Source organism: Carcharhinus amblyrhynchos, chromosome 10 (genome assembly GCF_965287045.1).
Source record: "Carcharhinus amblyrhynchos chromosome 10, sCarAmb.v2.hapA, whole genome shotgun sequence".
Lineage (NCBI taxonomy): Eukaryota > Metazoa > Chordata > Chondrichthyes > Carcharhiniformes > Carcharhinidae > Carcharhinus > Carcharhinus amblyrhynchos.
In genome coordinates this window covers 91,037,586-91,050,430 of record NC_137333.1, presented here as the reverse complement: position 1 = coordinate 91,050,430, position 12,845 = coordinate 91,037,586, and the positions used below count along the sequence as shown (strand labels likewise).

Here is a 12,845-nt window from a genome sequence, read left to right as displayed (position 1 = left end):
ATCAAACAGAAATTCTCATAAAATGAGTGTTGAGAATCAATTAGCTGATTTATCCGGCATGCAAAGAGTTTGTGCATCCTTAGAGCACAGTTATGTCTGTGCAGCCCTGTGGAGCAATGATGTACTTAGCCGGACAAGTGTGAATTGTATCTTACTTAATGTTGTCTGGCAGTGAATACAATGCATGTTCTTTATTGCTGAATTAATCATCTGTAGGTAAGGAAGGATTTCAGTTGTTCACCTAGACTGTTGCAATATCTCAAATTGTTTTTTCTTTGTCTCTTTATTTGATAACAATCTTCGCTAGGTACTTGTACCGAATCTTTCAAGGCACCTTGTTCCCCACTCCGATCCAGCGAGGCCGCCAGCTGGACAGTCTCCGTCCTGCGGCTTGTAGTCGTGTTAATAAATGGAACGCCCAGGGCAATTGGTCCGCCACGCCGAAACCGGACTTGGTGACGCCTCTTTCCAAGGACTCTGGCATTGGGGTTGATGAATCCTCATCCGGCACTAGCCAAAGCGTCCACTCGGACACAAACCAAAGCTCGAACGGACCACTAGATAAACTGCAGGCGTCCGAATTGCGAGAAGCCAGTTCGTCAACATTGGAGTTGGCAGAAGGTGCAAAATACTCTCTTCCAAATGGTAGCTCGTCAGCTGTTCCCAGCCAAATTGCACAGCCGCACTTGCACAAACTTCAGAGGCCTGAGTTAGTGACAGCGTTGCCTTACACAGAGGATGGAGTTCAATTAAATGCTCGTTCTGGGGCGGACCCATCAAATCTACATTTATTAAACTGGAGGACACCAACACCATCTACAAATGACACAACGTGTTTTTTCCATTCCCCATCACAGCATGGTACACAGACAGTGGAAGGTGGAAGATCTGTGTCAGGTAATATTGAGGAGGAGGGTGTGAAACGTGCTGAGGAAGTGTTTCCAGGCACCTCCCACATCTCAACCCACATGTTCCTGACAAACTCACTGGAGGAGAGCTCCTCGGAAATGACTCCTTTGTGACCAAGAACTGGCCGCCCATCTCTTGAATTTTGCACAGTTTGAGATTTTAGTCTTACAAGATTTTATATTTAAATAGCAGATCATCTTTTCGTGAATCCGAAGTTAGAGCAAAATGATGTATTTTATAATTTGCGCAGGCGGAATTTAGAGAAAAAGGGGTTGTGCAGAATTTAATATATAACGGTCTGAAATAGAGCTGTTACTAAAATGCAGCTTGCGTTAACCATGTCAAGTGGACGGTTCTGTTTGTGCTGTCTGAGCATTGTGCCGAATCAAACCTTCGCATCCCATCCTCCTCATCCTCAAACACTGCTCCCGAGAGAGGAGAGAACAGTCCACAGCTGGACACTCAGACAGATGTTGAGATGGCACTTTTTTTCTTTTTGTCTTTTTTTATGATTGAAGGACCAAAGAGAAGACATTCACTATGTTAGTGATATCAGTAACAAAGCAGGAAATCTCACTATATAGAATGAAATCAGAAACCTATTGGGAACAGCTGCACCCTGTCCTGAAAGGACCCATTATATATATATATATATATATATAATATATAGTATATTATAGTACATACGCAGAACCTCAAATTGTGTGCGTGCATGTATCCTTCAACTGTTATATGTCCAAATCTAAAACTGCCTTCCGCAAAACTGCCACATTATTTAAGAGACAAAGGCCGGAATTCTCCAACCGTTCACACTTAAAGGGATTCTCCGGGTTTCCCGCCAGGGTGGGTGAGGTCAATGGGAATTCTCATTGACAGCGGCAGGACCAGAGAATCCCATGCAAAGAACGTGCCACCTCCCACCACTGGCAAGCAATTCGCCACCCCCTGCTGGCAGGAAACACGTAGCTGGGAGGCTGGAGAATCTCACCCAACGTCTCCATAGTCCCAGATACCCATTCTCCCCTGTGAGGGGAGAGAACTGGCTGGTGGTGTGTAATAAACCTTCGAAGGCAGAAGTCCCTTCATCAAAACTCCTTTATTTACAAACTCTAACAGCAGCACACAGAGTGCCAGCAGTTAGCAATCTACCTCCGGGGGGGGTGCCAGAGGAACTGACACACCCGGTTAAGTACATGGCAAAGACTCCCTGATTGGCCCATCAATTGGATCCTTAATCAGGGAGTTCATACTCCAATAGGCCCACCTCAATGGCCTGATTGAAGTCATTACATGGTAATTTAACCTAAGGATCGCCACGCCTCGGGTTGAGAAGGTAGGGCCATCATGAATAAGAACATAAGAAATAGGAGCAGGAGTAGGCCATCTAGCCCTTCAAGCCTGCCCCGCCATTCAATAAGATCATGGCTGATCTGAAGTGGATCAGTTCCACTTTCCCGCTTTCTCCCCATAACCCTTAATTCCCTTGTCTATCAGAAATCTATCCACCCGTGACTTAAATATATTCAGCAAGATAGCCTCCATCACTTCAATGGGCAGAGAATTCCAGAGATTCACCACCCTTTGAGTGAAGAAGTTCCTCCTCAACTCCGTTCTAAATATTCCGAATATTCACAGCCTGCACAGGAATTGAACCCCCGCAGTTGCTGTTGCTTTACATCTCTAACCAGCCGTCCAGCCAACTGAGCTAAACTATAAATGCAGTGGTGAAAACTAGGCCATTCTGCCCATCTGATTAACACTAGCGTCAAGAGCTCTCATTATCTAATCCGATCAACACACCCCATTGCTTTTAATTCCTTCAGACCTTTATCGGCTTTTCCCTTGGACGCAGCCAGTGTTGAATTTTCTGTTTCTAGATTTATTTGAAAAAAGATAAATATGAAGGATGTTATTTTCAGCTGCCCTGAATTCTGGTTGGGGACGGGTGTGCCCAGGGAGGAGGGGGAAAGGAGAGAGGATGGAGACAGGAAAATTCCCAATCTGTCAGTAGTGATTCCCAGGCATGGCGAATTTCAACTGAAGGCAAGAAGGTCAGAAACAGGCTTAAGACTTAGGATAAAATCAAAATACTGCAAATGTTGGAATCCGAAACAAAAACAGAAAATGCTGGAAAATCTCAGTAGGTCTGACAGTGTATCTGGGGAGAGAGAATAGAGCCAAAGTTTTGAGTCTGGATGACCCTCTTTCGACGCTCAAAACGTTGCCTCTTTCTCCACAGATGCTGTCAGACCTGCTGAGATTTTCCAGCATTTTCTTTTGGAATTGACTTTTCTCATTGGCTGGAAGACTTTTCGTTTTTGCACATGCCGCAGCAGCTGGACAATGTATAGAAATTTCTTTCTCCTTATGTGAACACTAAACCGCACCCCCCTCAAAAAAAATAAGTTTTAAGTTTATTTATCAGTGTCACGAGTGTCTCGTTTACGTTAACACTGCAGCGAAGTTACTGTGAAACTCTCCTAGTCCCAAGACTCTGGCGCCTGTTCGAGTACACGGAGGGAGAATTTAGCATGGTCAGTGCACCCTAACCAGCACATGTTTGGACTGTGGGAGGTTGTATCTGCCCGGGTTTCTTCCAGATGCTCCGGTTTCCTCCCGCAGTCCAGAGATGTGTGGATTAGGTTGAACTGGCCATGCTAAATTGACCCTACTGTAAGGGCATTAGCAGGGTAAATATGTGGGGTTACGGGAATACGGCCTGGGTGGACGCAGCCTCGATAGGCCGAATGGCCTCCTTCTGCACTGTAGGGATTCTACAACCAGCACGTCTTTCGGACTGTGGAAGGAAATCGGCGCACCTGGAGGAAACCTACACAGACACAGGGAGAAGGTGCAAACTCCCCACAGACAGTGACCCAAGCTGGGAATTGAACCCTCGTTCCCGGCACTGTGAGGCAGCAGTGCTAACCACTGTGCCAACATGTCACCCCTAGATCAAAGCAGCTAGATCCACGAGGCAGAGCGTTCCCTTTGAAAAGCAGTGGCAATAGGCTTGATGGGAAGCAGCAAGTTGCTATCGGACTAACTGTGGAGGAACAGAAAGAGGCAATAAAGATAAAACGATTTGTAACTGGTGACATTTGAGCAATATAGTGACAAGTAATGAACGGTGTTGGTGGGATGTCAATTGTACCTCACATCTCCTCTCATGCACTCTCTTTCTGTGCATGCTAGATTAATAAATTCTATTGAAATTATAAAATTAGATGTAAATTTTCATTAGAGACTAAATTTTATGGGGTCGTAAATATTTTTCTTCCCTCGTGATGCCATCGTTTCCTGCACAATGGGAAAAAATATTTTAACGACTGTGAATGGGCAATGGTCCAAACTACTTATTCATTTGAATAACGCTAAAACAAAGCTAAAGGTTGAACATAATGGTGGCAATATATTTCAGACGTCGATTGTTTAACTGGTAAGAGGTGTTTGCATACAGGGCTTGCGCTGCAGTGGGCAAAATTAATGGCTTTATGGAACCTCCATTCTGCAAATAAAGTGGCCCGTTCAGTCACTCTACCAAGTAATAGATTGCGACACGGTGGCACAGTGGTTAGCACTGCAGCCTCACAGCTCCGGGGACCCAGGTTCAATTCCAGCCTCAGGTCACTGTGTGTGTGTGTGTGTGTGTGTGTGTGTGTGTGTGTGTGTGTGTGTGTGTGTGTGTGTGTGTGTGTGTGTGGAGTTTGCGCGTTCTCCCTGTGTTTGTGTGGGTTTCCTGTCGCAGTCCAAAGATGTGCAGGTTAGGTTGATTGGACATGCTAAATTAACCCTTAATGGCCCAGGATCTGATAGATTAGCGGGATTAGCAGGGTAACTAAGCAGGGATAGGGCCTGGATGGAATTGCTGTCAGTGCAATCCCAATGGGTCAAACGGCCTCCTTCTTGCGTGGGTAGGGACTCTTATGTTTAAAGGTTGCTGTAAAAATTGTGGATGGCTCCTATTTTGTTTAGGACCGAACATTGCACTGGCCAGTAAATTCCAAGAGGAATGCTTTAAAAATATAGCCCACTTTCCACCTAATTCTGTAACTGGTTTGAAGGCATTAGTTTTTAGATTTGTCAAGCTAGGCAACACATTTTTATTAACAGCACAGCCCAGGTTAGGATTATAGATATGGGGTGGAATTTTATGCCACCCCAAGAATGAGCTAGTGAGGGCAGGAGAATGGTTATCTACCCACCTCCACTGATATTTTGAGCCAGTTGAGGCCCATAAGTGATCGATTAGTTGCCACTGAAAGGCCTCCTGATGCCAGTGCTGATATTTTACCAGAGGTGGAGATTGCCCAGACCATTTAACTGGTAGCTTTCCTTCGGTTCCTCCCAGTTGGGCAACACTGCATCCAGAGGAGGCCCCCTCCCAAAACCAGGCTTAGGCCCACAAACTCTCGCTGGGGCCTGCTGGGCTGCTTCACACCCCATCTGATTTTTCTTACAATGACTGGAAAATGACTTGTCAATCAAACTAACGCCATTCAAACCATCCAGTTTGTGCCAGCATTTATTCTCCATCCTTGCAAATGGAAACACTTACTGTTGCATCACCATGCATCGTTCTAATAAAAACAGCCTCAATTTCTTCAGGTCTCCTTTGTAGTTGTATTTTTTTCCCCAAGGTAGGATTTGGCCTGAGTTTTCTCCTCTGTACCTCTTTCAGGTGGAATCCTGGGTTATTTGAGAATCGCCAAACCACAGCCTACACCATGATTTTGCTATGGGGCAGCACGGTGGCACAGCGGTTAGCACCGCTGCCTCTCAGCACCAGAGACTTGGGTTCAATTCTGACCTTGGGTGACTATCTGCACGTTCTCCCCGTGTTTGCATAGGTTTCCTCCGGATGCTGTGGTTTCCTGCCACAGTCCAAAGATTTGCAGGTTAGTTGGATTGGCCATGTTAAATTGCCCCTCAGTGTCCAAAAGGTGTATCGGTTAGGGGGTTAAAAGCAAAATTTTGCAGGTGCTGAAATCTGAAACAAAAACAGAAAATGCTAGAAAATCTCAGCAGGTCTGACAGCCTCTGTGGAGAGAGAATAAAGCCAACGTTTTGAGTGAAGATGACCTTTCATCAGCGGTATTAGCCATGGTAAATGTACGAGGTTACAGGTGGAGGTTACGGGTGGGGGTTACTGTTGCAAAGGGTAAGATGCTCATTCAGGGAGTTGACAGACTCGATGGGCCAAATGGCCTCCTTCTGCACTGTCGTGAATCAGTGGCAAGGAGGCAGGTCCCAAGTTTACATCTGGCAGAATTGGGGTTGAATCCTGTGCTGTTCATATAATTCTGAAGTACATATCTGTATATCCTGCCAAAGTCTCCAATGTTTTGTATGGCTCACCCGCCCCATCTCAAGGGATTGCCTTCAGCAGGACCAGAAGATGTTGCCAGTGGGAAGAGCTGAAAAATTCCACCCATGGTGTGGAGCCCAGTTCTGAGGCTTAATGGCTTTAAAACATGAAAATGGAAAGTTAACTGCCAAACTTAACATTGCTTTCCATTATATCTCCATGGAAGAATTTGAAATTATAATTTAGAAAATGCAGCCTAAACTAATAAATGTTAACGTTCCAGGCTGCAAACCAAGTTATTGTGGCCTGATTTTGCTTCATGCTGTTAAAATCAAGACTCCTTGCTTAGCCTTCAGTCGTAACTGATTAGAGCCTCAAAACTGTGCAACACTTAGAGTCACGGGGGGAATGTTCCCATCCCACCCGCCATGGGAATCGTAGCGAGCGAGGGGGCAGACCGTGCAAAGGTCCGTTGGCTTTGGGAGGGATTTTCCGGTTATGGGATGAGTGCAGCTGAAAAATCAGTCATGGAGACATACAACATGGAAACAGACCCTTCGATCGAACTCACCCATACTGACCAGGTTCCTGAACTGAACTAGTCTCATTTACCTGTGTTTGGCCCATGTCCCTCTAAACCTTGCCCATGCATAAACTTTCATCTCTTGTGTCTTGCCTTTCTCCTACTAAGTGCCTAAAATAGTTAGGAATTATCTTATTTCCCTTCTTTCCAATTTGGTACGTGCACTCTCGGCCTTGTCTCTCACTCCTTCTCAACTTTAAAAAAAATCCTCTGTACGTAAATTATGTACTGGGTGTAATCATGTTGCTGAAATCCAATCATTTTCAATTTATACGTGCCTTAGACAGTCACCCTGACATAGTTCTGTTTAGCTTGCGGCTTATTAGAATTTTTGTTCTGTCAAACCACTTAGGCTCTAACTCTGCGCTCCAGCTCCTAATTGCTTGTTGAGACAATACTTACATTGACTGGAATCTTATAACACTTTTAACTGTCTGCCTCTGTCACTGCGAGAGACAAGGCAGCAGAACAGCGTCAGCAAAAATGACGGTTATGTGAACATTTTCCTTCATGTGTTGCAAGGTTTTAAAGCTCAAAAAAAATGCACTCCTTTGTAGAGGCTGAGGTTTTTAATTTGATTTAGTTTTGTCAAGTATACAGTGAAAAATATTGTTTCTTGTGTGCTAAACAGACAAAGCATACTGTACATAGAGAAGGAAAGGAGAGAATGTAGTGTCATAGCTAGGGTGTAGAGAAAGATCAAGTTAATGCAAGGTAGGTCCATTCAGAAGTCCGATGGCAGCAGGGAAGAAGCTGTTCTTGAGTCAGTTAATTTGTGTCCTCAGACTTTTGTATCTTTTTCCCAACAGAAGAAGGTGGAAGAGGGTATTTCTGGGGTGCATGGGGGTCCTTGGTTATGCTGGCTACTTTTCCGAGGCAGCGGGAAGTGTAGACAGAGTCAATGGATGGGAGGCTGGCTTGAGTAATGGACTGGACTTCGTTCATGACCCTTTGTATTTTTCTGTGGTGTTGGCTGAAGCAGGAGCCATACCAAGCTGTGATGCTTTCACACATTTGAACTCTTGGCCTCGCCTTTCTGATGTGGGCCTTTGAACAATATCAATGTTACTGTAGAAATCTTTGGATTCACTATAAGGAGCAGCAACCTAATGGATGCTTTTGGGAGGTAGATATCAGATACTGCAACATTGAGCGTCATAGAGATAAAGAGGGCAGAAACAGGCCCTTCGGCCCAACTTGCCCATGCCAACCAGGTTTCCTAAACCGAAATAGTCCCATTTGCCTACATTTGGCCCATATCCTTCTATACTTTTCCTATCCTTGTTCCTGCCCAAGTGTCTTTTAAATGTTGTAGTTGTACCTTCCTCTACTACCTTCTCCGGCAGCTCACCCCATTTACGCACCACATTCTGTGTGAAAAAGTTGCCCCTCAGTACCCTTTTAAATCTTTCCCCAATTTCACCTTAAACCTATGCCGCCTAGTTTTGGATTCCCACACCCTGGGGAAAAGACCCTGGCTATTCACCTTATCTATGACCACATGATTTTATAAACCTATCAAGAATTTGTGCCTATTGATGTATCTTCACCCGAAGCCTGAAGTGAGTTAGCAGCATCAAACCATGGATCATTAACATCAACATATTTTTAAAGCTTTTGAGAGAAGAACAATTGTGGAAGTGAAATCAGTCAGTAGGGAAAAGAATTAAGCCATCACCGACAATAACCTGCGCTAATATAATACCTATACCATAGCAAAATGTCCCAAACTAAATACTTGTGGAGGTGGGGGTTTACCAGACCCAGAATTGGAGGATTCTCCCATGTCTCTGTCCTCAGCTAGTTCTTTGCATTGTGGAGGCAGGAGTGTCTAACCTCAGCAGAGTGCCTCTTTCAAGTAGCTGAGTAAGTATCTTATCCAGGGAGGGGTGGGGTTGAAGGTTGACGGTGGAATGGTGTGGGGTGGGGTGGGGTGGGGTGGGGCTGCAATGAGTTGCAGGAGAAAAAACAAACTACGTTCTGTTCCGAAATGGTGCTGTCAGCCTTTGAGTGCAGAGTTCTTTTTCACCTTGGGTACATGGTGTGACCACATCAATGGGCTATTTGACTGTGGGAAGAGATTGGTGTAATTCCAGAATACACAGCCTGAGAGTGTGATGGAGGCAGATTCAATCATGACTTTCAAAAGGGAATCAGATAATTTAGGAATTGGTGTTGTCGAGAGCTAGCACGGGTATGACATTACTGAATGGCCTCCTCCTGTGTATGTGTACGAGGTGGGATTCATTCCATCTTTCATGATGTACTAGCTGTTGGACTGATGTGCAATCGAAATTTGACCTCAGTTCACTATTGGTATCTGTTTGCCACGATTAGCACAGTGGTTAGCATTGCTGCCTCACAGTTCGATTCCAAGTTTGGGTCACGGTCTGTGCGGAGTCTGCACATTCTCTCCATACCTGCACGGGTTTCCTCCGAATACTCTAGTTTCCTCCCAAAGACATGCTGGTTAGGTGCATTGTCCATGCTATATTCTCCCTCAGTGTAGCCAAACAGGTGCCAGAGTGTGGCGACTGGGGGATTTTCACAGTAACTCCATCGCAGTATTAATGTCAGCCTACTTGTAACACTAATAAATAAATTTAAAACTTAACTTTGCATTTTTTTTTTGGAAGCACAGTACAGTTGAAGGGATAACTTTTGTGATGTTGCTTGCCAGGTTATTTCTGGGACTATTTGTCACAGCATTTATCAACTGCTATAAATAACACCAATTCATTGTATTTTTAGTTATACAAGCAAGAGCTGTTGCCAAATCAGACAAACCAAACCAAGATTTATTTTCATCTCAAACGAGATTTCTTCACTTGATGTTTACATATTTTAAAAATAAACTTGATTTACTTGAATTTTGTTTTTAAAAGAATTTAAGTCTCCAATTTGTTAAAACACTATTTCAAGTAGAGACCAGACTTATTGTTAGTAAGTGCGAAATGATTGTTCTTAAAGGGAAGTACAATCTCACATTGTTCGTCTCTTGTACTCGCACCCTGATAATACAATAGCACAGAGTATTGGTGACCTGTGTAATTCCTCTCGCTGCTGTTCACCGGAAGTATGGATCTTTTAGGGAAAGAACAAACTCACATTTTATAAGGCTCTTTTCACAAACACAGCACATCCCAGAGCACATTGTTAAAATGGCAGCGCGGGCTCGTTGAGCCGAAGGGCCTGTTTCCCGTGCTGTGTTGTTCTCTGTTGTTCTTTGTAGCACTTCACAACCAATGCAGTACGATTGAAGTGTGGTCGTTGTTGCAGGGAAATAAAGCCGATTAGCCAACACTCCCATTAAAAAGAATTTTGGACAAAAATAATTTCCCAGCCTCAGAAAATATGTAGCTAGGCTTCAGCACGAATCGTTTTACAGGTGGTAGAAAGGTCGGCCCTGCCTTATGTTTACAGACTCTACGGTACAATCAAATGTTTCTCTCGTAGTACTCCATCTACCTGTGCCTCCCCGCATTATAAAGTTAATCCGTTATTCTGTATAAATGTGAACATTTGGGATAGGACTTTCTACTGACCCCCCTCCACGGTATGTTTCAAGGTGGCAGGAGGCAGTGCGCACTCACTGGCAGCTGGATCTTCTGGTCTTGCCATTGTAAGTGAGGTTTCCAACTGAAGGCACCCCTCAGCACTGGGGAACCTGTGGTGGGGTGCACAGTCAGTGGGACCATAAACTCCCATCAGCGTGAACGGCAGCAAGATTTCAGTAATGTTTTAAAAAAAACAAAGAAAAATGTTAAGACTGTTTTAACTTGGGAGTTGGTCAGATACATATGGAATATTTTGGCTGTTGTTTTCTAGGTTTTACAGTGTTTGGAGTATGTTTTATATTTCATGTTGCCTGACTTTTTCTGGAACTATGGTGCCTCAAGTTATTTCACTCAAGTGCCCTTAATTAATAAGAACATAAGAAATAGGAGCAGGAGTAGGCCATCTAGCCCCTTGAGTCTGCCCCGCCATTCAATAAGATCATGGCTGATCTGTCGTGTCTCAGTTCCACATTCCCGCCCTCTCCCCATAACCCTTAATCCCCTTGCCTATCAAAAACCTATCAACCCACGTCTTAAATATATTTAGTGAGGCAGCCTCCACCACTTCAACGGGCAGAGAATTCCAGAGATTCACCACCCTTTGAGTGAAGAAGTTCCTCCTCAACTCCGTTCTAAACCGCCCCCCTTTTATCTTGAGGCTGTGCCCTCTAGTCCTACTGTCCTTTCTGAGCGGGAAGAGCCTCTCCACCTCTATCCTATCCATCCCATTCATCATCTTATACATCTCAATGAGATCTCCCCTCATTCTTCTAAACTCTAACGAGTACAAGCCTAGTTTATTCAGCCTCTCCTCATAGTTCAACCCCCTCAACTCAGTATCAGCCCAGTAAACCTCCTCTGCACTCCCTCCAAGGCCAAAATATCCTTGCGTAAGTGCGGCGACCAAAACTGCACACAGTACTCCAGCTGCGGCCTCACCAGTGCCCTATACAGCTGCAGCAAGACCTCCCTACTTTTATATTCAATCCCCCTCGCTATGAAGGCCAGCATCCCATTTGCCTTCCTGACCACCTGCTGCACCTGTAGGCTGGGTTTTTGCGACTCATGCACAAGGACCCCGAGGTCCCTCTGCACCGTCGCATGCTGCAGTTTTTCGCCACGTAAGTAATAGTCCTTCCTACCATTATTCCTACCAAAGTGGACAACTTCACATTTGCCAACATTAAATTCCATTTTCCATTGCTGGCCCATTCGCCCAGCCTATCTCGATCCTTCTGCAGACTCTCCACACCCTCCGCACAATTTGCCGTTCCACCAATCTTGATGTCATCAGCAAATTTCGACACCATACATTCGGTTCCCTCCTCCAGATCATCTATATAAATGCTAAATAGCTGAGGCCCCAGCACCGACCCCTGGGGCACTCCACTAGTCACCAACCGCCAATCTGAATAGCACCCATTGACTCCCACTCTCTGCCTCCTATTTGACAACCAATCCCCTATCCACGCTAACACCCTACCCCCAACTCCATGCCCCCTGACCTTCTGTAATAACCTCTTGTGAGGCACCTTGTCAAACGCCTTCTGAAAATCAAGAAACACCACATCCACCAGCTCTCCTCTATCCACCGCCCTAGACACATCCTCATAGAACTCCAATAAATTCGTCAGACACGACTTCCCCTTAACGTAAACCGTTAATTTTTTGTTCTTTGCTGCACAATAAACTTGAGATCTTTTTGGGCCAGAGTTTGTCAGATTGGAATGAAGAATCTACTGATGAAACCAATCTGGTTCACTCATGTCCTTTAGGGAAGGAAATCTGCCCTCCTTTTCTGGTCTGGCCTACATGTGACTCCAGAGCCGCAGCAATGTGGTTGACTCTCAACTGCCCTTCAAGGGCAACTAGGAGTGGGCAATAAATGTTGGCCAGCCATGAATGAATGAAAAAAGGTGCCAGTTACTCGAGTGGCCAGTCTAAATGTAGAGGGTACCCTGTTAGCTATTTGACTGTGGAGGTTTTCGTATAGCCAAGCCTGACCATGCTCTCACCCAATGTCCTGGGAAGTGAGAGATTGGATCCTTGGTTCATTTTGGTCTTCCAAATGTGAGGAAATGTGAAACCGTTGTTGAAGCCTCCTTTCCTACGATCAGCTAACTTGTATGGAAAGGGACTGGAAGCCTAGCCTTAGTCCCCCTGCTCTCCACAGCTAGCTCAGTCAGTACAATGGTACGTCTTGGTGATATTGTCCAGCCTAATGGCAGATTTACTGAAAAAAAGGAATTACTAAAAAAAGGAATTTATGGTGCATGACAAACAAAAAAAAACCCCTTTCGACGAGTTGTTTCTGTTTTCAATTTATTTTTTGGAGGCACTTCATAGGCAACTGCAGAAAAACAAGTCTGTCAAACAGTTATGTGGCTGGGTCAAATTCCTTAACCGAACTGAGTATATTTGTGTACAAGTTTCGACTTCGTAAAAAACATCTTTCAGAAAAAACAGTTGTTGATTCTTCAGAGATTTG

The 12,845-nt window shown here is 44.7% G+C and overlaps 1 protein-coding gene across 1 annotated transcript in view; it reads left to right on the top strand.

Moving 5' to 3' along the window:
- The window catches only part of atp10a (ATPase phospholipid transporting 10A), a 177,938-nt gene extending 173,394 nt beyond the window's left edge, over window positions 1-4,544 (top strand). Inside the window, exon 21 of the mRNA XM_080197601.1 lies at window positions 308-4,544. Within this exon, the coding sequence (XP_080053727.1) occupies window positions 308-1,022 (715 nt within the window). The 3' untranslated portion in view covers window positions 1,023-4,544. The remainder of the gene's footprint in view (window positions 1-307) is intronic.
- Window positions 4,545-12,845: the final 8,301 nt, after the last annotated feature.